Source organism: Lepus europaeus, chromosome 18 (genome assembly GCF_033115175.1).
Source record: "Lepus europaeus isolate LE1 chromosome 18, mLepTim1.pri, whole genome shotgun sequence".
NCBI lineage: Eukaryota > Metazoa > Chordata > Mammalia > Lagomorpha > Leporidae > Lepus > Lepus europaeus.
Window position 1 is genome coordinate 46,168,613 of NC_084844.1, and position 25,619 is coordinate 46,194,231.

At 58.8% G+C, this 25,619-nt stretch overlaps 2 protein-coding genes across 2 annotated transcripts in view; both read left to right on the top strand.

Annotated features, from left to right (window-relative positions):
* VPS53 (VPS53 subunit of GARP complex) overlaps positions 1-1,818 on the top strand; it is a 150,738-nt gene extending 148,920 nt beyond the window's left edge. The window contains exons 21-22 of the mRNA XM_062215673.1: positions 983-1,087; positions 1,473-1,818. Coding sequence (XP_062071657.1) covers positions 983-1,087; positions 1,473-1,643 — 276 coding nt within the window. The 3' untranslated portion in view covers positions 1,644-1,818. The remainder of the gene's footprint in view (positions 1-982; positions 1,088-1,472) is intronic.
* Positions 1,819-16,413: 14,595 nt separating this feature from the next.
* Positions 16,414-25,063, top strand: RFLNB (refilin B). The gene is made up of 3 exons (XM_062215734.1): positions 16,414-16,683; positions 18,373-18,482; positions 22,137-25,063. Exons 1-3 carry the CDS (start codon positions 16,456-16,458, stop codon positions 22,465-22,467), a joined length of 669 nt encoding a protein of 222 aa, XP_062071718.1. The 5' UTR covers positions 16,414-16,455; the 3' UTR covers positions 22,468-25,063.
* The last annotated feature ends 556 nt before the right edge of the window (positions 25,064-25,619 follow it).

A 25,619-nucleotide genomic window follows, 5' to 3' on the forward strand; every position in this document is an offset into this window, starting at 1 on the left:
TGACGCCCTTCCACATCAGCCTCTTGGCTGTCTGTGCTTTGCAGCATTAAACGAACCTGAACAGATGTTGTACTAACTGAATCTAACAAGCAAATGGGCTTTTGAAAGCCTCATTTAACAAAGTATTGAGTCACAGGTGATGGTGTTGAGCCTGTCCTGAAGCCTCGGGTGTCTGCATCTGATTTTCACCTGCTCTGAGAAGGGCGGTGGCAGAGAACAAGTGGTACTGTTGAGTCGTGGTCTTAGAGGCTCGGGGCCTGCAGGCTCTTCAGCCCTCCTTCCCAGAGTAACTCCAATGATGGCAGGGGCAAAGGTAGCCGCAGGCCCCAGACAGCTGGGGAGCCAAGTGCGGACATCAGAAGCAGCCTCATCTTTCCTTCCCCAGCTGGGGAGAAGCGCGTACAGTTTAGGAACTGTCTGCAGGCTGTTCTGAGCGAGCTCTTCCTGCGCACTCTCTGGTGCATTCTCAGGGATTCCAAACAAAGTCAGTTTGCTTTTAAAAGGAGAGAATCACGTCCGCGTTCCGAAGCCCGATGGCAATGAATGCGAGGCTTTCAGTGCCTCCTTTCCTTCCATCTGTCTGTCGATGGCTTTAATGAAGGTAGGTAAGTGAACTTCTAGATTCTAGGTACACAGAAGGGTGAGACAGCTCTGAAATTGCTGTTTCTGAGAAGATCCACTTCCTTGGTACCCTGTGTGTACGCAGTGCCTCAGACAGCGACCCTCCACACAGTGCTTCCCAAGTCCTCCTGGCCCGGGAGCCCACCCAGGCCTACAGCGTCGGAACCTTCTGTGCTTTAATAGGCAAATCCGATGATTATACAGCAACCCCAAGAAACGTCGCTCTGATTAACAGGGTTACCGCCGCTTCCTGAAACCTGACGGAATTCTTTTGTGCTCAGCTGACAAGTTAGGGGAGATGACCCCTGCCCCCAGCCGCGAGTGCTCCTTCAGGGCCTAAGCTTGTCTCCTGCCCCTGTAGGTCGTGATGGCCCCTCATGAACCGCTGGTGGTGTTTGTCGACAACTACATCAAACTTCTTACCGACTGCAACACGGAAACCTTCCAGAAGATACTGGACATGAAGGTGAGCACGGTGTCTCATTCTGTCAGACCTGCTTGTCCCTCTCACACTCGGTGGTTCTCACGGGGGCGGAGGTAGGCTGCTGGCCCCTGTGCCCGGCACCACACTGCTGGGCAGATTGGAAGAAGCCTTTGGAGAGGAGGGGCCTGGGTGTATGAACTTGAGGCTTCAGGGCCGACCTCCAAGCCCCGCTGGGAGGAGGCTGGGCTGGAGTAGAGTGAGGGCAGGAACAGCGCATCCCCTGTCCTTCTCAGCTGCCCCCACCCTTCGTTCCCATCACCCTTCCTCCCTCTGATTTTCTCTGGCCAGGGCTTGAATCCCCAGCCTCCAGTCCTTGTGCTGCTTGCAGGGCCTCAGCGTGACCGCTCTGCTTTCTCTCTGCACCCAGGGGCTGAAGCGAAGTGAGCAGAGCAGCATGCTGGAACTCTTCCGCCAGCGGCTCCCTGCCCCGCCCTCGGGGCCAGACGGCTCCAGCTCTCTGTCCCTCATGGCTCCAACCCCGGAACAGGAGTCCTCGCGAATCCGCAAACTCGAGAAACTCATTAAAAAGAGACTGTAGGAGCACACAGGGGCACCTTCTCTTTCCTGGCCGGCATCCCTCGGCACCCGGTACCCGAAGCCCCATCTGCTCCTGTGTTCCCGTAACCCTCAGATCACCTGTTGACATGTTTGCCCCATGCCCTGTCTTGATTCCTGTGAGTAAGAGCCGGGTTATAAAAAGGCAACTGAGATGATCCATGATGCCTAAAGCAGAAGCAGTTGCTGCTGGGGTAGCTCTCGACCAGCTGGGCTGTCACTGTCTCCCGCGGCCTCACCCCAGCAGCCCTGCCCTGCCTTCCAACGTGTGGGCCCTGCTTCCCACCACACACCCATGCAGGCGACAGGTGGGAAGCCTGGCTCTCATCCCTTCCCAGTGCTACTATGGGAGGTCACCCCTTAGCCAGGGCGCTGGGCACTTTCCTGCCACTCGGCTGTGGCTCGGGGGCCCGAGTTCACGAGTGATAGAGGGAGCAGCGTGGTACTCTTCCGTGGGAGCTTCCTGGGACAGGTGTTGCTTTTGGTCTTCTTCCCGACTTAGCCTGCTTCTCTTCTTAGCGGTCACCCAAGGAGAGGTGGCCTGTCTGCCACTCTGGAGGCTGCCTGTGCCCCACCTGGGCTGTCGGGCCCCTGAGCTGAGGAGGGGACAGACCCAGATCTGACTCGGAGAGAGGGTTCTGCTTGGCACTCACCGGGGTATGTGAGCAGATCATTCTTGTGTTTGTTCATCCCCACTCTTTCTGATTTCTGTAGAAGGGATTGCCTTGGTACAGGGGGCCAGCGTTCTCTTGGGACATGTCTTCTAGGCTTTCTCCTCAGATGACGCTGTGGAAAAGCCCAGGACACCCATACCCACCAGCCCTCTCTCGCACACACACACACCTGGCTCAGAGTCATCGGAAACAACAGACGTGATGGGCTGAGCCGAGTGCCGTGTTGTGTGTGGCTAGCAAGGAAGAGCCTGGGTCCTAGGAAGAGAACCTCACATAACCCACAGTGCAGCCTGCCCCCAGCCTGCCCTCCCTGGGCCCTCGGCACAGAGCTTTGCCCAAGAGAATTGCCCCAGGCCACTGGGTCAGCCCCTCCCAGCGCTTCTACCTCCAGAGAGAGGCAGCCGTCGCCTGGTTGACCAGCACGCCTCAGCTCACTGGGAGAGCACGGAGGAGATGGTGGGGCTCTGTCAGGAGGCCTGGGGATGGAACTGAGATACCATCCGCCGCACACAGCAGTGTTCAGGACAGAGGAAGTGTCCTGGAACCTACGAAGTCTGTGGCAGCCATGCTGTGGGAAGCGAGGTTGGAAGGCAGGTATTTGGCCCCGATCTTGCCTTGCCAGTGTGTGCCCCTGCGCTGCTCCCCTGCCCCGCCTCATCAACCTTTGTCTCCAACTCCAGCTGCCCGTCCCAGGCCTCATTTTGTCATCAGCTTCCAGCCTGTCCTTGAAGGTCAGTGTACTTCTTATGTATTGAGTATCTCAAGTTCAAGAGCCCTGAGAAGACAAAAAATGGCAAAAGAAAGAGGCCTGGCCCTTAGTTGAACTCGATGGGGAAGATTCTGCACCAGGCAGCTCAGCGGGCAGATCCCACGTTGCCACCAGGTTGCCCCCCTGAGGCTGTGCAGTCTGCACTAATGGGAAAGGAGGGGTGGCGGGCCCACCTCCAAACGCCATGGCCAGGTTGGCTGCCCATGCCTGACCTGGGGAGCTGGGAGAGCCAGTGCGCGCCTGCACCTGGCTCCGGCCAGTTGCGGTGTGTACGGCCCCGCGGTTCTTCAGGCTCTTTGTCTAGGAGGCGTCCTTTTCTGGACATCTCCATAGCAGCATTGAGACGTCAGGCTGCCGTTTCCCCAGCTGGTGGTCACAGCCAGGGAAGTTGCTTGCCTGATTTATTACGCTGTCAGTGATCCCCAAGGAGCCAAGCGATGTCAGTAGGAGTTATGTTAAATGTCTCATTGATGGCGACTGAACACCGTGCGTGCACCCCGTGAAGGCAGAGCGTGTTTCTCCATGGGAGGGATGCGTCAGAGCCACCTGGAGCCCTGCTTAAAAACATGCCCGGAGATTCTGAGTCGGTAAATCTGCACTGGGAACCAGCACATAGTTTCAGAAGTTCCAAAGGTGATTATACTGTTTACTCCTTGTTAAGAACCATTGCAATGAGAGAAATTTGCTTTCTGGAAGGGTTCCCACAGCACACTCTCGTAGGTGTATGCTTTTCTGGTTCTCCGAGCAAGTGTAACTGCTGTACAGTGGAGCTGGTACCAACACGGCACAGAGTCTTTGCGCTAAGTTTTAAGCGTGCGTCCATGGCAGGCAGGGACCGCGCACCAGGAAGCAGGCTGTCCCCAGAATGATTGGGAGTCTCTGTTTTAGTGAGCAGGACTCACAGAGCTGTGGCTGTCCTTGTCCCCTCAAAGTGTATAAAGAAGCACCCTTCGGCAAAGCAGGCAGCTCTGTGGTTCAGCCGAGCTGACACTGCGCCCGTGCCTGGCCCTCACGTCAGCCACAGTAAGAATCAATGAACGGCCGGCACCGCAGCTAAACAGGCTAATCCTCCGCCTGTGGCGCCGGCACACCGGGTTCTAGTCTCGGTCGGGGCATCGGATTCTGTCCCAGTTGCCCTCTTCCAGGCCAGCTCTCTGCTGTGGCCAGGGAGTACAGTGGAGGATGGCCCAAGTGCTTGGGCCCTGCACCCCATGGGAGACCAGGATAAGCACCTTGGGTCCTGCCTTCGGATCAGCGCGGTGTGCCGGCTGCAGCGCGCTGGCCACGGCGGCCATTGGAGGGTGAACCCTCAGCAAAGTTAGACCTTTCTCTCTGTCTCTTTCTCTCACTGTCCACTCTGCCTGTCAAAAAAAAAAAAAAAAAAAAAAAGACTCAATGAACAAAAACAACTTCCAAGTCACTTTTTGGTTACAGTAAGCACTGATCAGCTGTAATCAGCGAATCCTCTCCTCGTCACTGTGGACAGGCTTCCAGGTGCCGCTGCTGGAGAGGGTCTTGCAGGGACTGTGCCTGGGAGACAGGAGCCACCGCCGACGGTGTTTTCACTCCCAGATTCCATCCTGGGATGAGGGTGACTATCAGCCCTCCTCCCTCTCTCACAGAACAAAGCACCCGAAAACTGCCTGCCTCTCACGCCCGGGGCCTCCTGTGTGCGAGGGAACAGGAGTGAGGGCTGCCGGGTGTCGCCCCGGCCCACCCTGAGTTGCCGCCGCCGGACAGGGAAACCTAGTTGCCTGTTTACGGAATGCTCCAGGGATGCCAGGAGTGCACAGCTGGAAATGTACTTCCTCTCCCTAGGAAGAGAGATCTCAAAATAGCCAGGCTGCTCGAGGGTGAAGGCAAACGCTTCACACTTCTTGTCTACTCCAAGGCAGATTCCTAAAAATAAAACCGTCAGAGCCGCGCAGGGCCATGTAAGCAGTAGCCCTGGAAACCGCGGACTCATGCAAAGCTGGCGAAGGTAACGAGTCCCGTGGCATTTCACATATTAAATAGAAATTTCCAGTCGCGTTCTAGTATCTGTCAAGCTAGATAGCCTCTTGGACCCGCAGAGTTCTGCACTTCTGGGAGACATAAATTTCTTAAATAAAAGGATTGCTTTTTTGGGTAAATATCTTTGATTCTGCCCATCTGGAAGTGATTTCCTGGTGCATACCGGGGCACAAAATACCGCAGTTAATTAAAGCGTTACTGGATGTCGTTTGCTGCTGCAGTGTGTTTCCTTACCCCTGACAGAAAACAGAGCGGACTGTAGGAAAGAATTAGCAAGCCCAGCAGCCCCGGGCTCCCCCTCCCGAGCCTCTGCCCTTCTCCCCCGGGGAAGATGTCCCCTCTCTGACAGCGTAAGGGAGCAGCGCAGACACACAGGAGCGGTGTGGCTGCTGATGCAGGGGTCAGGGGTCAGGGTCAGGGCCCGGCCGCCCGCTGCGATGGGTGGGGGGGACCGCTCTGTGCACGTGTGTAACGAGCCGGGCTTCTGCGTTGGAACCTTTCTCAGGCTCTGAATCATTCTGTGACTTGTGACTTTCCCTTGTCTACCCTCACCGTCCCGGGCACAGCGACTGCCGGGGAGCCCGCTCCCGCACACCGTAAGTTCATCCTGTGCTCTTAGTCACTGGGTGGGCATTCTGCAGTGAGGAGTTTTTGGGAAGTCAGGCGATCTTTCACCAGTGGAAAATCTGGTGCAGCACATCCATTCCTTTGGCCTCGAGCTCGTTACCTAGTTTCCATTCTTTGTTTTTGCCAGCTCCGTTTTCAACAGGGCAGCCAGGGATCAATCTAATAAGAAAGGCTTCCCAGTGAGCTGCCCTAGAGGGCAATGTACCGTGGTGAGCCTCCAGTTCTCTTCCTTCTGCCCACACAGCAGGTGAGAAGCGGGTGTGCACAGTGTGTCCATGTGAAAGGACAGCAGCCTGGGACCAGAAGCCCACAGACGGGCTGGGCTGCAGGTTTCCGTGTGACAAAGTTGACATTGGGCAGGTCGTGGGTCCCCTGAGCCTCGGTTTTCAGTCCAAGAACAGGGATTGTAAGGGATAGGCTGCAGAGGTCAGACACGGCCGGGTTGTGTGCTCTGACTCCGTAAGCGGGACGGGAGCGTGGAATGGGAAGGGTGCATTACCACCTGCTGGGCGGAGCCTGTGGCTGGTCCTGTGGTTGTGTGGAGCCCTGGATGGCTGCGAGCGTGGCAAACAGCAGGCTGTCTGCTGCCGGCCCTGTTGGCTCATGATGACCAGACGCAGCCTACTCAGGAGTTTTTAAAGACTGCGTCCCGCACGCCCTTTGCCCTGGCAGCTGCTGTTCCCGCAGCGTTTCGGGACAAACCTGCAGACACTGGGAAGAGAGCTTCCTCCCTCGAGGTGCTGTTGGCCAGGCTGCCTGTTACGGGAAATGGGGCACGTTTCCTCCGAATGCAAACGAGGAGGGAGAGGGGTTGCCAAAACCTTCCTTCTAAAAACAGCTCTTCGGTACAGTGTGCGGCTAGTGCAAGCCTGCCTGCACTTTTTTTTTCTTTCTGACCTACAAAGCAAGATTATCTTCAGACAAGCAGCCCTACCTGGCGAGGCCTAGGTTCACAATCTGTCCAGATCACTTTACAGTTGCCCTTCAAAGACGCCGAGACCTTCCCAAGGCCGGCTGAGTCCCTGCAGTCAGCCGAGAGGTTCCTATCTGGCTCCTTCAGTCCCCTGCAGGGATGTTGCTGCAGAGAATGCGGGACAATAGAATGATGTGACAGAATTATGTTAACTGCTTCATCCCCTGGGAATGCTCCTCACTTACCCTGAGGGCTCCCGGGCTTCTGCTCAGTAAGCAAGTGGAATCTGCAGCGCTGCCACGCCTCCCCCTTGTCTGGGGCAACTTTTCAACAAGAAATTAGGAGCAGCTTCTCAGCCAACTCCCCTGTATCCCTGGGACCCAGGAAAGTATCTGCTGAGTGGGCCGCAGCTTTCAGGGGGTAGCAGGTGAAACGGTGGCAAGGAACCCAGCTTCCTGCGCTTGTTTGCTTTGTGCGGGCAGGAACCAGCAAGGCTCTTCCCAGGGAGCCGGGAAATAAACACACAGCTGCCCAAGAGACCGCATTCCTCGGGGCTCTTCCCAAAATAAAGCCTTGTGGCTAGGCCAGCCGGGCAGCCACTGGGGAGCTGCAGCAGGCACATGGAAAAGGCTTCAGTGCTGTGCGAAGAAAACAGCTCACCCACGGAGACACCCCCACAACCTCGCACCCATGCCTGGTGCATCCGGTGCAGCCCACTCCCAACTCCTGGTGGGTCCGAATGTTGCTGTGCAGCTGGCTGGCCGGGCTGTCGGGGAAGGATGCTGACGACAGGAGCCCAGGTCCCAGCCCAGGTCCCAGCCGGCTCAGCTGCTATCTGACCTGCATCTGAGTACCCTGAGAGGAGTCTGGCCAATTCAATGCTCTCTGTACCTGGGGAGGGCAGGAGCGAGAAGAAAAAGGGAGCCACTGACTGAAGACTCTTTGTGCCCCACCACCATGTGATACCTCAGTGGCTCAGAAAGGGAGAGTGACACACCCAAGGCTGTTTGGCCAGGAAAGGGTGGAGCCAGGGTCCAGCTCAGGTCTCATTCTGTCATCCACGCTCCTGGTCCTACACCAGTACTTTCCAAAGTCGTGAGACACAATTTCACATGTGACCCTCACCATACAAAGTATTTTATGAGTCCGAATTGTTTGCAGGGCAAATCAATGAAACTCTTTGAGGAAACAGAAAGCTTTGTACAGCCAAGGTTGTGGATGACAAGCTGTATCAACCCCAGCATCCGATTTATTTCTCTCTTGCTTTGGTTGCACAGAATAGAGAAATTTGATCCAGCTAAGAATTTGCATACAGCGCTGTTTCCTTTTGTTTAAGGGCTCCGCTTCCCATCACAGATGCTTTTCAGTTAAACAGAGATGCAGGGGTGGGCAGTGCTCTGCTCCTGCAAATACGGACCTGGGGAGGCAGCAGGGAAGCACTTGAGTCCTTGCCATCATGTAGGAGACCTGGGTTGAGTTCTGGGCTCCTGGCTTCAGCCTGGCCCAGCTCTGGCTGCTGTGGGCATTTGGAAAGTGAATCGGTGATGGGAGATCTCTCTGCCCTTCAAGTAAATTAAATTTTTTTTTAAAAAATGCCAACACAGGGGCAGAAGCAACCCTGGTAGCAAAAGGGATGACCCAGCCAAGGGGCTCCAGCATCTCACCCCTGAGCCTGCCATATTCCAGGATGCGGGTCCTGTGACCGCGGTTTTTAAGGAGCAGACACAAAACAGTCTGCGTTGGCTTTGTTCACCCCACCGAACGTCTCTGGAGCAAAGTTCCCCCAGGTGTGAGCCTGGAGCCTCAAGGGAGGCGGAGGCCTGGCACCGCAACACAGGAAAGAGCCCCTGAAGTGCACCTTCCTTTGGCAGCTCCTGAACTGTCACCCACATTCTGAGTAAACATCCCCTGACCCGGGCCTGCAGGCAGCTCAGCGGTAACCCTTCGTTACCCGTGTTCTAGGAAGCTAGCCCCTCCCCCAGCACCGAGCAGAGTGGGGCTTGGGCAACCGCGCAAAGGAAGCCGGATCCTTGCAAAACCCCACGAGCCCCAGATCTTAGACCTGAGGCCTTGCGTGTGTGTGGCTGCGGTGCTCCACAGCCTCTGCACGGGTGGAAGGGAAGTGACAGCAAGTCCCACCCAGGAGAGGCCTCGGACCCTGAGGCAATGGCCTGGGGACTGCGGCAGCCCAAGGCGGCCCCTTCCCCTCCCCGAACCAGCAGCCCCAAGGCCTTGGGGATTTGCTGTGCACCGCAGCAGCGGCCCCCACCCTCCAGTGGATAAGCTCAGCATGGTCGCATCGGCGATGACTGGGGGCCTGGTTTCTTCCAGGGCTTTGGTCCAGGTCCTTGCTTGCAGATGGGAAAGTGAGGCTGGAGAACTGTAAACGCTTGCTTCCCCCTCGCCACGAGAGAGGACCGACTGGCACCACGGCTGCCACTCTGACCCGTGCTGCCCTCTTCCACTGCTTTCCCTCGCTGGCCCTCCAGGGGCTCTGCCCTCCGGCCCAGCCCAGGCCTCCCTCCCCTCCCGCCCAGCCCAGGCCTCCCTCCCCTCCCGCCCAGCCCAGGCCTCCCTCCCCACCCCACCTGCAGGAGTGGTCCCACTGCCGGCACCATGCTTCTCCCGTGGCTTTGGTTAGCTTTTCAGCAGAGCGGTCCACCACCCCCGTGTTGCCACCCAGCCACTGGAGCCCTCAGCAGAGGCCCAGCAGATGGCTGCCTGCTCCTGGGCTGGCAGCCCCCACACCTGTGAGCTAAATCCGCCCCTTGTCTGGGCGAAGTCTCAGCCTTGGTGCAGCAACACAAAGCAGAGGTCCTGTCCCCTCTTGGGGTCAGCGCGGCTCCCTTCCTGCACGCCCTGCTTCTTGGTGGCACCACCTCCTTTCCTGGTTCCTGTGTCTCAAGACCTCTGGCAGCCACTGTGGGGTTTCCTGAACGCCTTTCATGGTTAACGATTGCACACAAGCGTGGAAATCCAAGCAGTCCCAGGCCAGGGAGGTGCGCGTGCAGCCCCTGGAAGCCGCTCTCTGTGCTCCGGCTCGGCTCGAGCCCCTCAGTGCTCCTGCATTTCTCAGGAGCAGGGGGTGGGCGCCTGGCCCCCAAGGGCCTCCCTCGCGCTGACCTGACCACCCCGGTGGCTCTGCGGGCCATCTCCTGCCGGCTGCTGCTTCTGTTGTCTTTGCCTTATCAAATATCGTAATAGAAACATGGTTTTAAGGTGGAATGTTAGAGTTCGTGTTAACAAACGACGTGGAGGGGGATCAGGGTGCGCTTCTCCTTCCAGAGTTTCTCCGGGTCTGCAGGGGCCGGGGAGGGGGCTCTGCCAAAGACAGAACCAAAACTCTCAAGCTTTGGTGCCTTGTTCTGCGGCTTAGTGGACGTCTTTCCACCGCCTGTTAACGCCGGGGCCGGGTGGTTTCACTCTTCAGGTCTCCCGGCAGTGAGGCCATCAGCGCCGTGGTTGGAATGTATGCACGCGTGTTTCCAGAATGTAGTCGTTGATACTGAATTGCCCATTGGCAGCATCGGGAAGTAGGCCTGTCCTGGGAGTTTGGCCTGGCAGTTAAGGTGCGGCGTCCCAGGTCCACTGCCTGACTCAGCTGCTGACCCCAGCTTCCTGCTAGTGCAGACCCTGGGAGGCAGTGAGGGCGCAAGTGATGGGGTTCCTGCCACCCATGGGAGACTCCCAGCTATGGCCTTGCCCGGCCCCGGCCATTGCAGGCATTTGGGGAGTGAACCAGCAGATGGAAGAGCGCTCTCTCTCTCTCTCTTTCTGCCTCTCAAACACATACAGTTTTAGAACAGAAAGTGGCGGGCCCTTAGGAGTGGGTACGTCACAAAGCTAGGGCTTTCGCGACCTTACAGCGAATCACGAGGCACTGTTGGGCCCCTTATCCCTTCTGCCGCCTGTCGCGTGACGAGGCAGCACCAAAGTGTCGTCTTGGAAGCAGACGCCCAGTCTGCGGGGCTGGTGGACTTGGACTTGGCCTCCAGAACTGGGGAAGCTGAATCCCTCTTTAGAAGTTTCACCGCCAGTGGAGCAGCCCCTCACCATCAGACTGCAAACAAATTGTTCCTACTTTTAGGGATAGACACCTCCTGGCTGTACCTGTGCTCGCATTTTTGTAGGCCACCGCCCAGCAATGGTTACACCCCCACTTACGGAGATGATGCACAGGAGTGAAATGTCACCGGCTCTTGCCGGGGGGGCCTCCCGGAGCCCGTTTTGGGTGCACTGCCCTGGCACTGCGTGGGTCCCCAGTGCGCCCCAGTGTTGTTTCCTGATTCTTGAGCTGGAGGGTGCGGCCACGGCTCGCTCTGTGGCAGCCCAGCAAACGGAAGTCCCCCTTCGGTTTTCATTGCCCAAGTCCAGGTGTGGCCCAATCTGCCCTGAGCTTGTGCAAGAAGGCTTCCTGGTTCCAGATCTGCTGAGTCAGACGCGCGGCTCCCCGCCATGGCCAGGGCTCCCGGGGACACAGTGATGGTCCACCCCTGACGTCGGGGGCCCTCCGCTGTGAATGTGGACAGGCGGTAGTTTGATGTTAACTTGGGCAGTTTTTCTGTCCTTTTCCACCTGTTCTCCTCCCATGCTCTTGCAGCAGCACGCTCAGGTGCAATGGTGCGGGTGGCTTCGAAGTCTTGTATGGACTTCTGTCGTTCTGCAGGAGAGATATGAGCCCTGGAAGCCAGGCCTGGGTCTGGGCGGCAGGCACGCGGTGGACTCTGACAGCTAGGGCCAGGACAGCTATTGACCAAGGGTATTTCAATAATGCAAGAACAGTGGAATGTATAACTTTTTTTTTTTTTTTTTTTTTTTTTGACAGGCAGAGTGGATAGTGAGAGAGAGAGACAGAAAGGTCTTCCTTTTTGCCGTTGGTTCACCCTCCAGTGGCCGCTGCAGCCGGCGCATCGCGCTGATCCGAAGGCAGGAGCCAGGTGCTTCTCCTGGTCTCCCTTGCGGGTGCAGGGCCCAAGGACTTGGGCCATCCTCCACTGCCTTCCCGGGCCACAGCAGAGAGCTGGCCTGGAAGAGGGGCAACCGGGATAGAGTCCGGCGCCCTGGCCGGGACTAGAACCTGGTGTGCCGGCGCCACAAGGTGGAGGATTAGCCTGTTAAGCCACGGCGCCAGCAGAATGTGTAATATTTTGGTTCTGTTTCTTCCTTTAAGATGTATCTATTTGAAAGACAGAGTGACAGAGAGAGACAGGGAGAGAGAGAGAGAGAGAGAGAAATCTTCCATCCACTGGTTCATTCCCCAAATGCCTGCAACAGCCAGGTTACTTAACCCACTGGGCCACAACACCAGCTCCTGATTTTCTTATTCTAAAAGTATGCTTTAAAAATGTAGATACCAAGGCCCCAGAGGACTTCACATACGATGCCCATGGTCATTCCAGGGACGGTGCACCCTGACACGGCGTTCACTCTCCCCCACCACACACAGGCCAACAGTGAATTCCGACCAGCACTTGGAAAAGGAAATGCCAGAGCGGCTTTGACTTGGTTTGGGGGCTGCCAGGTCCCTGAGAAGCCCACCCCTCTGGCTGATCCCTGCTGTGCGACGGGCCCTGTCCCTTTGAAGGCAGTGCTGATCTCAAGGCCGTGGTCTGGCTTCCACCAATGAACCTGGGAGCTGCAGTCTCCACGGAGCCGTCCTGTGTGCAGCCTGGCCCCAGAGAGAGGAGGAGAGGCCCAGCCAGGTGGGCCTAAGACAGACCACGGCAGAGTCCCTCACAGCTTCTCGTGCGCAGGTGCAGCTGCTCAGAGTGCCCGAGCTTCCTGTGTGCCCACTTCCCGAGAAGGGGTGAAAGGGCCGCGCACGGGAGGAGACCTTGGGTTGGGACAGCTTGGAGGCAGCGCAGGTGCAGTAAATGGACATCAAAAACGGAGGGAGGGACTCAGCGGTCAAGTGCAACACGTGACACCTCAGTCAAGGCCAGAGAGGTGGAGGGATGGCCAGGGCACTGGCCCTCCCCGCCAGCCACCCCATCCTCGCTGCCACGAGGTTATAGAAGCCCCCCGCGCCCGAGAGAGACCACCAGATGAAAGGAAGGGACAGGAGCAGTAATCACCCGGAGTCAAAGAAGGTAAGACACCACCGAGCCACTCCAGCTCCTGCCTGCTCTGGGCACCTGTGCAGCACCTGTGCAGGGGGCCCGCAGGAGAGAGCTGATTGGCTGCAGGAGGGATTGAATGCTGGGACCTGCAATGCTTTCCACTGGAGGAGACTAAGCCAGAGTTCTGCCGGGAGTGCGAGGGGAGCGTGAGTCGTGGTGGATCCCGCCGTGCCCCGTGTCCCCGTCGTTTGGGCAGTTTGAGCCATTCCTTGGCTATGAAGCAGGTGGGATTTGGAGGGAAGAATGCCTCGGGTCCCCTCAGCGACAAGCAGAGGGGCCACCCTTGCCACGCTGTCCCCTCTGCCTGGAGGGAGCTCGTGTCCCTCTGCGCTGGAGACTCCGAGACAGCCGGGCTCCAGACCTCCGAGAGGCTCCCACACATCCCACCCTGCTGTCTGCCTCCGCACCCTGCCTGAAGCCCTCCAGACACGGGATCGGGCAGGGAGTGAGCAAGCCTTGCAGAACTGGGCAAATGCGAGCATGAAGACCCTGCCCCAGAGCAGATTCTCGCAAGAGCTGTGGGCCTGGGCTGCAGGCACGCGGTGGACTTTGACGGCTAGGGCCAGGACAGCTGTTGACCAACGCTATTTCAATAAGGAACACAGAGCCTAATTCCTTAGCAGGGAGCTGGACTGGAAGTGGAGCAGCTAGGACTTGAACTGGCGCTCTGATATGGGATGCGGGCATCTCAGGCTGCTCCACAACACTTGCTCCTCGACTCCTTAGAGCCAGTGTGATAAGCAGCCAAGGCCAAGCTTACGTCACATGGCCACTGTTGTACCAGGGCACAAAGGAGCAGGTGGCTAGCATATGTTGATGTCTCGCTTATCGCCCATCCTGCTGAGAAGGCCTGATTTTCTAGAAGCTTCTAACAGCCTGCTCACAGCAAAAGGCGCCTTCTCAGATGCTCTCCCTGACAGATCTGGCCCCAGAAGCCCGCCGGGCATGCAGCATCAATGCTGAGGATGCCCCTTAGCTGACAACCTGGGAAGCAGCAGCATCTTTGAAAGCAGGTGCATAGAGGGGCAAGTGAGCACAGCGGGCAGCAGGGGTCCCAGCCGGGGCCGAGGGGGACTGTCCTGCTGTCCCCAAGTTCAGACAGCCTCTTGGCCTGTAGGACCCAGGAGCCTCAAGCAGAAACCTTAAGAAAAGGAGCCAGGAGGGTAGATCTGGAGCAGGAGAGGAGAGGGGTTTGGAATTCCAAGGTCGTATTAGTATTATGAAGATCTGATTATTGGTCTCGCCCTGCAGGGTTCAAGTCTGACTCCTGGAGCAGGGCAGGCATCCAGGAAGCCAGCAGGAGGGGCCCGGGCCCTCCCGCCAGCCACAACACCCCAGCCGTGTCTGGAGCTTCGGCAGAGGCATGGCGCCCATCCCGGGTGGCCGGTGAAGCCGCCGGACCACCGGCGGGTGACCAATGAGAGGCCCTAGCGGGGGGCGGGGGGCCGGGAGAGCATTGCACAGCTGGGCCTTATTGAGGCTGGGACAGTGGGATTGGAAAAAAAGCAAAGCAAATGGGTCAGAGGCCTCTGTGTGTGCGGATTTGTTCCTGTGCACAGGGCACAAGACAGATGCCTTCTCGGGTCTCTGGAACTCTCCATCTGGGGTTGGGGGTCTTGCAACCGCGTGGGGCCAGCAGCAGCCAGGTTCCAGGTGGGAGCTGGGCAAGTGGTGGGTGAGCCTTCCCCTCTCACCCTCAGTTCTCCCACGTCCCCAGCGCACTTGCAGTAAAGACCCAGGACTGCAAAACAAGGCCTTTTATGTCTCCAGCGAGGACTAGGAGTTCCCAGCAGTAGGAAGCTGCAAACCACAGCCGCCCCCAGCCTGCATGCACTGCACGTTCTGCTTTGAATTAGGACTGCGAGAGGAGCGCCCTGGAGAGGAGCGCCCTGGAGGCCTGGGGCTGCGGGGAAGGACACACTCAGCCCAAGGTCACCACGTGGAGCACAGGGGCTGCCCCAAGGGCTCCCACCCTCCTCCCTTCCCAGGCAGCCGCCACAGGCTGTGCACTGTGGGACCCTGGAGGCCGCCCCTCAGGGGTGGCGGCTCAGAGCAGCTGGTTCCCCAGGGTTGACCACAGCGAGGGCTCTTCCCGGCCCGCAGGTCCTGGTCCACCTGACTCTCCGAGTGGAGCCAGGAGCACAAGTTGCTGACGCGAGGCCTCCTTGCAAAAAATCCCTTCTGGCCTTTATTTTCTGGGGACCCCGGAAGGCTCTTTTCTGTGCAGCTAGGGAGGCTTGGAAGAATCAGCCCTGACTCCCAGGCAGGGGGCCTTCAGGGTGGACTAGCATGGTGGGGACCTCGCACAGGGGACGGTCACCTGCCTCCGTGCCAGCTGCACTGGATATCTGCTGTCCACTGGGCTCGGCAGACCCCCTGTCTGTGCAGGGAAACTAATGGTCTCCCAGGTGACAGGTCAAAAAGGAGATAGTTACAGACAGAAAGATCATCCATCTGCTGGTTCGTTCCCCCAAATATCTACCACCGCTAGAGCTGAGCTGATCCGAAGCCAGGAGCCAGGAGCCAGGAGCTTCTTCCGGGTCCCCCATGTGGGTACAGGGGCCCACACCATTGCAAAAAGCTTTGTCCCACACCATTGCAAAAAGCTGGATCAGAAGTGGAGCCACTGGGACTCAAACTGGCACCCATATAGGATGCCAGCACTGCAGGCGGCAGCTTTACCTGCTACGCCACACCATTGGCCCCAATCTCCAGGCTCTTGGTTGAACTCCACCAGAACCCCTAGGGCTGAGGGGTGCCCCCTGTGCATGCGAGTCAGGCAGATCCCGGGAAAGGTGCTGGCTCTGGGGTCAGTCCAGACCCACTGAAACCAGGTCCTGCCCGCAACGGGGCTTCTCTGCGAAGCCAAGGGCCAGGGCAGACGTCTGGGTCTGCTCGGTGGAGGGGTTCCCCGGGGGGCGCGCAGCCCACAGCTCCGGTGGCGGCGGCGGGGAAGCTGCCTCCCCGCACTGCAGGGCCCTGCCCCCCCCCCCCCCCAGGCGGCGCCCGGGCAGCCGGCTGAGCTCATCCACGTCACCGACTCCCCTGCCGGGTGGGCCCCCGGGAGCCCCGCGGTGGGCCCTCTTTCCTCCGGGCCGCCGTGAGCGCCGGCAGTGGCCGGAGCCATCCGACGCGCATTAACTATTAATAATTTCCAGTTGTGAGCTCGCTGAGGCCGGCTCTCCGCCGGCTTCCCCCGACCGCCAGTTCTGGAGAGCCCGGGGCGAGCGCCTCCCGGCCCCGCAGGCACAGGGCTCTGGCGCGGGAGGCGGCGAGGGGGGGGGATAGGTACCCGCGCCCACCTGTAGCCTGGTGGGGGTCGGCGGCGCTGGGGGCGCCTCTCCCGCCCGCCCGCCCGGCGCCCCCTGCAGCGGCGGTGGGCAGCAGCCGGGGGCGGGCTCGGCGGCCCGGCGGAGCTCGGCGCGGGCGGCGCACGGCGGGAGCGCAGCGGCCCCTGGCGCCGGTCCTCGCGGCGGGGCAGTGAGGGCTGGGCCGGGCCGGGCGCGGCGGGCCGGGCCGGGGCGGGGCGGAGGGCGGGCCCCGGAGCGCGGCCGCCGGCGAGACTCGGACGGCGCGCGCGGGCGGGCGGCCGGGCAGGGAGGGCGGCCGGGCGGGCAGCGGCCCCGGCCCGCGTCTGCGCCCCTCGCGGCCCTCGCTCGCCCGCGACCCCGCGCCCAGCCATGGTGGGCCGGCTGAGCCTGCAGGATGTGCCCGAGCTCGTGGACGCCAAGAAGAAGGGCGACGGCGTCCTGGACAGCCCGGACTCGGGGCTGCCCCCCAGCCCCAGCCCCAGCCACTGGGGGCTCGCGGCGTCTGCGGGCGGCGGCGCTGGCGGCGGCGGCGGCGGGGAGCGCGCGCCGGCTCCGGGGGCGCTGGAGCCCGACGCGGCGGCGACCCCCGCGGCCCCGGTGAGTGGCCCAGATCTGACTCCTTCCCTCCCCAGCGCGCCCGCCCCCACCCCCCACCCCCGCAGGCCGTGTCGCCCGGCCTAGGACGCGCCGTCGGCGTGGCTGTCGCCGGGAGCCCGGGCGGGAGCAGCGCGATACTGGCCAGCTGGAGTCGGAGGCTGGAAAGTTGTCGTCGCCTGGGAGGCGCGCGGGGGCCGGGAGAGGCGCGCCGCTGTCCCCTCCCTCGGGTGGCCGCCCCCGGTGGCCTCCAGGCTGCGGCTCGGCCACGTTCGCTCCCGGGTCGGGCGGGCGGGGCCCCCGGGAGCGGTCGCGGGACCCCAGCCTGCCTTCCGGGGCCTGTGCCCCGGGCTCCCCGATTCTGAGAGCAAGCGCGCCCTGCTTTCGGTCACTCGCTAGCCTCGGCCTCCTGGCGGCGGCCCCTGTCCCGAGCGCCCGAGTGTCCCGTGTATCGCAGGTGGCTGAGGCCTTTTTTTTTTTTTTTACTCAAAGAAAAAAACACCACAGTTTACTGCCCTCTGCCCCGGGCTGAAGTCGTGGTGGCCCCTTAAGGACCTGCACTGCCCCTGCCTCCCGGGGAGCCTCCGTGGTTTGCAGCCTTGCTGCAGCCTGGCCTGCTCCCCTCCCCTCCCCTCCCCTCCCCTCCCCTCCCCTCCCCTCCCACCTGACATTCACAAAGTCTATTACCTCTTCCAGCAAGGTCTTGCTGGCCCTTCAGTGCCCAGCCCGGGTCACCTTCTCTGGGAAACCTTCCCGGATGTTCCCCAGAGCTGTGCCAGGGGCGCTTTGTGCCTGGGAGGTTATAACCTCGGCTGCCCCACCCCCTCCCCGGGGTGCAATTGGGGCTTGGGTGGGTGCACGCCGAGAGTCTGTTGATGGGCAGGAAGGGGAGAGAAGGGCAGAGAGCCCGGTGCTGGTGTGGATACCTGGGAGAAGGATGTGGGGTGTGTGTCGGGGAGCTGCCTGGGAGGTGCCCCCTGCTGTCCGGGCGTGGGGCTGCGGCCAGAGCAGGGCCCACTGTCCCAGTCAGAGGCTGTTTCCAGAAGCTGGATCAGACAGAATGACAGGTGCTTAGGCAAGGAGGGTGCGCAGGGGCTGCTGACTTTGCACTTAGCGCAGAAGCTCTGACCCCAGTAGCCAGGTGGGACCGGCGTCACATCGGGGCTGGCACTGTCACCGTGAAGCAGGGCCCCTATGCTTGTGCAGGCTGGAGAACCAAGGGCGATGTGGGAGCGTCCTGGGGTTCACCTCACCCGTGAACTTGCGCTTGCCGACTTCCTGCTATGGGAGGGGTGCTGATCCCACAGCCCCAGAAACACAGGAAGTTGCACCAAATCCTTAGCTGAGAAAAACTGCCAGCGGTGATTTTTGTCAGAGCCTTCTCCACAGTGTCCCAGAGAGAGAGCGTGGTTAGGGGATCTGCGGGTCAGGTCTGCTTTGCGGGCTGCCCCTGGCCTGAACGTGGCTCGGTGTGCTCTGACAGTGCAGGGGGCAGGGATTTGAACCCAGACCTCCCGGCTCCCTGTCCAGTGCTCTTCCCAGGTGTGGCTCAGCCCTTGATCCCCTCAGCTGCAGGTTCAGGACTGTGACCTTGGCATGTGAGTGGGGGCGGGGGAGTGTGTGTGTGTGTGTGGGGGGGGTGCATCCCTTGGCCCCAGGCTGGCTCTAACTGCCTTCTCCTTGTCCTGGAAGACTCCAGCATCTGTCCCCAGCGCCCTGGTCGCCGGCTGCCCGCCAAGACTGTGCCCACTGTCCTTCGGCGAAGGAGTGGAGTTTGACCCCTTACCCCCGAAGGAAGTGAGGTAAATATTCCAGGGCCTGATTTTATTTCATTTTTGAAGTTTCGTGCTGTTGGAGGCGTAGTCCATGGGGAAGGAGAGGCAGACTGATACTTGGCGGGGCGGGGGGCGTTGTTAGCTGTGTTCTCCTGCTCCCAGTGACGAAGGAAGTTATCCGCGCTGCTGAGACGGGGCCCCCAGGTGTGCGGGATCTTGCACTGTTCATTCCTCTGGCCAGAAGCCCTTGGCAGCCCTGGAGGTGCCGCACCCTTGTCCCTTGTCGCATCCTCACCGGGCTCCCTGGGTCTGCCCCCAAGAGGGAACTCAGCCAGGAGTACAGGGGCACCGAGGGGCTCTGGGATTTGGCTTCTGGAAGCCGGTGTGTCTGTGGGAGCACAAAGGGCCCTCTGAGGCGGCGGGAGAGGTTCGTGGGCGTGCAGGTGAGCAGCTCAGCCCTTCCCCCCAGGCAGCTTGTGTCTTGTGCAGCCTGGTGCCGGGAGAACACGCCTTTGCACCGGGCCTGACTCGCCGGCACGGGTGGCCGGCAGTGTTGTCGGCTGTGTGTCTGGGGTGCGCACCTGTATTTGTATAATATGCAGCAAAGTGCATTCAGGCTTTGCATCCATGAACACATGAGCTCCCAAACTACCAAGGAAGGACTTCAAAAAATGCAATAAAGTGACGGGGGGGGGGGGGGCAGGGATGGTCTCTTCCGGAAATCCAGGTTGTCCTTGGCTTTCACTGATCTGCTGGTGCCTGTGTTTAGGGAGACTCCCAACCGGTGAAGCTTTCACAACCAGCATTCCTGAGTTTTTTGAAGATTTATTTGTTTATTTGAAAGAGTGAAAGAGAGAGAAAGATCTTCCAGGGGCTGGCGCTGTGGCATAGCAGGTAAAGCCACCGCCTGAGTGGGTAAAGCTGCCTGCAGCATTGGCATTCCATATGGGCGCTGGTTCGAGTCCCTGCTGCTCCACTTTTTTTTTTTTTTTTGACAGGTAGAGTTATAGTGAGAGAGACAGAGAGAAAGGTCTTTCTTCTGCTGGTTCACTCCCCAAATGGCCGCCACGGTCGGCACTGTGCCGACTCAAAGCCAGGAGCCAGGTGCTTCCTCCTGGTCTCCCATGCGAGTGCAGGGGCCCAAGCACTTGGGCCATCCTCCACTGCCCTCCCGGGCCACAGCAGAGAGCTGGATCAGAAGTGGAGCAGCGCTGGGTTCTAGTCCCGGTTGCTCTTCTTCCAATCTCGCTCTCTGCTGTGGCCTGGGAAAGCAGTGGAGGATGGCCCAAGTGCTTGGGTCCCGGCACCTGTGTGGGAGACCAGGAGAAGCTCCTGGCTTCACAGCAGTACAGCTCTGGCCATTGCTGCCATTTAGGGAGTGAACCAACAGATGGAAAATCTCAATCTCTCTCTCTCTCTCTGTAACTCTGCATTTCAAACAGATAAATAAATAGATAAATAAATAAATTTTAAAAAAAAGATCTTCCACCCACCAGTTCATTCTCCAAATGCCTGCAACAACCAGGGCTAAGCCAGGTGGACGCCAGGAACACATGGGTGGCAGGGGCACAAGGACCCGAGCCGACACCTGTTGCTTCCCGGGCGCCTCAGCGGGGAGTGGGGAGCAGAGCAGCCGGGATCCATGTGGGCGGCCCAGGCAGCGGCTTCATCAGCACCTGGCCCAGCATCGCGATTTTGTTTTTTGTGTTCCTTCATCCTCTCGTTAAGGAGGCTCCCTACAGAGCAATAGAGGCCACCTCATTGTACTCAGGGACTTCAAAGAGTTTGTGGAAAGTGGAATTAAAAGATTACTTTGGTGTGAAAGCGATTTTGAAATCCGTATCGTTTCTTCATAATAAGCTTTGACATGAGCTGCTTTTCTTAAAAATTGATTGACTTAAAAGTTAAGAATTACATACAGAGAGGGAGAGAGATCGATCTTCCATCCGCTGGTTCACTCCCCAGATGGCCACAATGGCCAGGGCTTGGTCAGGCCAAAGCCAGGAGCTTCCTCCGGGTCTCCCATGTGGGTGCAGGGGCCCAAGAACTTGGGTCATCTTCTACTGCTTTCCCAGGCACATTAGCAGGGAGCTGGACTGGAAGTGCTACAGCCGGGACTTCAACCTGTGTCCATATGGGATGCTGGTACTACAGGCAGCAGCTTTACTGACTGAGTCACAACACTGGCAGATTTTTTTTTTTTTTTTTTTTTGGTACTCAAATAAACTTGTCTTTTAGTTCCATTTTCCCACGAACTTTCTTTAAACCATTTTAATTTTTATTTATTTGAAAGGCAGGCAGACAGAACTCATCCGTGCGCTAATTCACTCCGCAGATGCCCACATGAGCCAGGACTGAGGCCAGGAGCCAGGAACTCTATCCAGGTCTCCCACACAGGGTGGCAGGGCCCCAAGTACCTGAGCCCTCATCCTCTGCCTCCCAGGGTCTGCATTAGCGAGAGCAGGGATTTGAAACAGAGTCTGGACTCAAACCCATGCAGCCGCAGCCTGATAATGAGGTGTGGGGGTTCCAAGGGATGTCTTAACTGCTGTACCAAGTGCTTGCCCATCCGTAAACTTCTGTTTGTTGTTGTTTAAGATTTATTTACTGGGGCCAGTGCCGCCTGCAGTGCCGGCATCCCATATGGGCACGTTCCAGTCCCAGCTGCTCCACTTCTGATCCAGCTCCCTGATGGAGGGCCTGGGAAAATAGCGGAAGATGGCCCAAGGCCTTGGGCCCCTGCACCCATGTGGGAGACCTGGAGGAGGCTCTGGGCTCCCGGCTTCGAATCGGCCCAGCTCAGGCCATTTGAGGAGTGAACCAGCCGATGGAAGACCTCTCTCTGCCTCTGCTTCTCCCCTCCTCTCTCTGTGTCGCTTTCAAATAAAAATAAATCCTTAAAAAATTAAAGATGTATTTACTTATGCAACAGGCGTTCTGCCTCTCAAATAAAATTAATATAACTTTTTAAACAAGATTTACTTATTTATTTGAAAGGCAGAGTAACAGAGAGGAGAGAGCGAGCGAGCGAGCGCTTCCATCTGCTGCATCACTCTGCAAATGACAGCAGCTGGGGCTCGGCCAGGTCAAAACCAGGCGCCGGGAACTCCATCCGGGTCTCCCGGCGTGGGTGCAGGGGCCCAAGCACTTGGGGATGTGTTGCTGCTTTTTTCCCAGGGGCGTTAGTTGGGGGCTGGATTGAAGCCGCAGTGCCACCCGCCGACCCCTTGGTGGGTTTCTTGAAGTCCCTCTGAGGAGCGTCGGCCCAGCGCCCTTGCTTTGTGTTAATTCTGCCCGTTTGTTCCTGCGTGCCCTTTGCTCAAAGAGGAAATAAGGCCGGGAAACCTTAGTAAAGAAGCTAGACTATGGTCTTAGAGCAGAATCCAGTGAGAGACACGGAGCGCCGGCGGAGCCAGTGAGCTCCTGGAAGCCAGGCACTGGACGCCACCTGGCCGGCCCCGCCTCTGCGGACTGCACACTGCCCATCCAACCCAGACTTTCTCTTGCCATTATTCCCTCGGCAAGGACGTGTGACCGTGGCTTTCGTAGCGTTTACTGCGCATGCGTCCTATCAGCTGCTCTGCGTTAGCTGGAGATGGTACAAAGTGGCGGGAGGGCCACCGGCCGGGGATCCCCCAGCCTCGGGGCGCGGCTCCACGCTGCCTTGTGTCTCCTGCCCAGGTACACGTCCTCCGTCAAGTACGACTCGGAGCGGCACTTCATCGACAACGTGCAGCTGCCCCTGGGGCTGGCGGTGGCCTCCTGCAGCCAGACGGTCACCTGCGTCCCCAACTGCACGTGGCGCAGCTACAAGGCCGAAGTGCGCTTCGAGCCCCGCCACAAGCCGGCCCGCTTCCTCAGCACCACCATCGTCTACCCCAAGTACCCCAAGACCGTCTACACCACCACCCTGGATTACAACTGCCGCAAGAAGCTGAGGCGGTTTCTGTCCAGCGTGGAGCTCGAGGCCACGGAGTTCCTGGGCAGCGACTGCTTCTCGGATGAATGCTGACTCGCGGGCCGCGGACCGTGCGGTGCCTGCACGCGCACCTGCGGGAGAAGGGAAGAAGGGAAGAAACCGCTGCAGGCGCTGTGGCGCGGTTTCCCGATGGCTTCTCAAAGAAGAGCCTTTCCTGGGTCGCTGAGGTCATTCCCCCAGATCTCATTTTCATAAGAAAAATAACGGCGACTGAGGGAAAGGAAAATGCCAGCATTTGCGGCGGGAGGGGGAGGGGAGCGCCCCTCCCCCGGGCTGAAGAGGGGGCTGGGAACAGCGGTCGCGGAGGTCTCTGCCCCTAAGCGGTGCCAGCCCGGTGCCCACGCAGCCTGTGGAGCGGGCGGCTCGTTCCATGCCATTTTTAAAATTTCACTTCCATTTGTATTTCCTGCTAACCAAAACTTTGGGAATTCTCTAATTCTTTTTCATGATATGAAAAAACCAAGACAAAACCCAAATGATATAAGATGCCTTAACAAGAAAAACTGCAAAAAAAAAAAAAAAAAAAGAAAGAAAGAAAAATAAAACAAACGCTCACCCTGCTTGGGGCCATCTGGGGAAAGTCAGGCCCCCGGGTGGCCGAGCGGGGAGCAGCGGCTTCTGGTCTGGTTCTTTCCACCAGGTTGGTTCTGCGCGCAGCCCGCATCCCGGCTGAGCTGAGCCGCGGGCTCCTGCCACGCTCCTGGTAAGGGCTGGGCAGTTCCCAGACACCCCACTCCCCCCCCCCCCTTTTTTTTCCATGAGGCAAAATACAGCAGAGGTCTCATCATAGAGAAGAGTATTTTTAAAGAATGCTCGGGAAAAACACTTTGCTTGGACTCCACAGAAGGGAACTGGGGCCGCGGCCAAGCCTGGCTGCCCCCCCGGGGGGGGGCTGTCAGTGCATCCGTCGCATGTCCACCTCAGTGAGTGGCAGTGCCGGGGTCGGCTTGCTCTTCGGACTTCAGCGGTGTCACAGTTGCGGAGGAATTCCGCCAGTCCCAATGCAAAGGAGTCGGCCCCTGCGCCCGGTAAAACTGAGGTGAACTCAGGGCAGGTGTCGGAGCCGGCGTTCAGCTCCCACACCTGCCCGCTTCTCCCGGGCCCTGGATAGCGGAAGTGATGGCGGTAGAGTCGGGTGTGCCCAGGACGCCCCGGAGAAGCTGTGAAGTCAGCTCCGCCCGCTGTAGAGGCAGGGGTGCCCGGGCGGGGAGGTGTGGGGAGGGGGGCAGCGCCCCATCTCTCCTGTCCCCTGCCCCGGCTTCTTCCAACGTCCTGGAGATCCCTGCGTGTTTGAGTAGAGCAGGTAGCAGGTGGCTTTTCCTCGCCACTGTCGGAAAGAACGGCTGTACATGCTTCCTGGGAATACGTCTCCGTGATGTCGCAGACTACGCGGGGAGGGGGCTTGGGGAGCTGTGTGTCCCGCGGGCTCCCGGTTCCGAGGCTGGCCTGTGTCTGCCCTGCCTCTGCCCTACAGTAGGCTGACTGCTCTCCCGGGTGGCCTGGAGCCACAGTGGCGCTTGGGTAACACTGAAAGCAGCTTGGATGGTAATTGCCTCGTTTGGAAGTCTTTGGTGGCCTGGAGCGAGCCTTGTCCTGGAGTCCTGGGAGGATGGCGGTGTTGACTGCCGTGTTGTGTTCCTCCCCGCCAGCTGTGTCCCCTTGCACAGGGCCCACCGGTTGGCGAGTGTGCCAGGGCGAGGCTCAGCAGGGACCCCGAGGCGGGCACTGGGGACCCCTGGGCCACCTCAGAGCAGCAAGTGCTCCCTGCATTAGGAGGGTGACTTACACAGCGCTGATGGACAAGAACGGATTTTCCTATCTGGTTTCATGATGTGGTCGGTTAAGTAGGCAAGGTAACTTCAGATTGTGTCGGGAGGATCCTGGAGGCCTCGCTCTGCCCCGGTGGAGCCCCTGGCAGCCTCGGGGCCAGTGCTCAGCACAGGAGAGTGGTGAGCTTGGCCTTGGGGTGAGATGCTAGTTTTGGGGTTAGAGTGATTGTGTTAAGTTCAGGCGAATCATTCCCTTATTATAAAGTGAGGGGTGGCGAGTGGTGAGTTGCGGCTGTGAGGTCCGGAGCGCTCCTGTGAAGTCACTCGGGCGGGAGCCCATGTGGCTCCTTCTAATCCTCTCTTTTCCCCCAAACCTGCTTTGCTATAAACCGCAGGGCAGGAAGTGCGTGCAGAGGCCCTGGGGCCGCGCCGTGTGGGCCCTATGTGGGCCCCGTGTGGGCCCTATGGCGACGGTTGAGAGTGGATTCCTGTTTGTGTGCAAGGCGGAAGCAGTGATTTTTTTTTTTTTTTGAAACTTAACGAAAAACAAACATTCCTAAGTGTATCTGGAAGATGCAGTTTATGTGTTAATTAAAACGCTTTTTGTTCCGTCTCTTAACTTATGGCTTGCATGGAATAGGAATGAGTTGAGTTTCCGGAGAAGAGTCTTCCTGTCCGGTGGCAGGCCTCCGGAAGACATCATTTGAATGAGTGCCTTAGCGTTTCTTTGCCTGTTTCTGGCCTTGGGACATACTGGATAGTGTTTGACAAAAAGTATATTTTAAATTTACCTTTGACATCTGTCCCACTCTGTTTTGCTTTGTGACTTCTTCATTTAACAATAAATTATCAAAAAAAAAAAAGCCTAGAGAAGTCTCTCTTTGATATTTATGTAAGCAAAATGAGAAACACAACTGCTTCTCTTGAGACGCCTTAAGACGCACCTGCGTTCATTAGTGCACGTCTGCGAGTGGCGGGGGTTTCCTGGGACACCTAGGCACAGGGGGGCTTTAGGGGTTTGTTTCAGATTCCATGGAAACGTGTTCCTAAAGTTGGGCTGCCCAAAAATGTTGGCTCCTTCCTTCCCCTGCCCCTCCCAGACTGCCCTTCTCCCACCCTCCAGAAGTGCTCACCTTAGTCCAACCCGTGTGTCACTTGGCACCTGGCCCTGAGTAGGAAAAGCCTGCAGGCGACAGACAGAGGGACCGCTGGGACCAGCTGCCAGGGGTGTACATGTGGGTGCCAGGCCCGAGGTTCCATCGAGTGGGGGGCTCCTCCCCTCCAGCGTCTCAGAAGTGTGGGCGTTCTCCAGGGAGCACCCGCATCTCTCCCTTCCCAGGCTGCATGGAGAAGAAGGGACATGTTTCACCTGCGCCAGGTTCTCGGCTGAGACCCCCGCACACAAACATGCTAGCA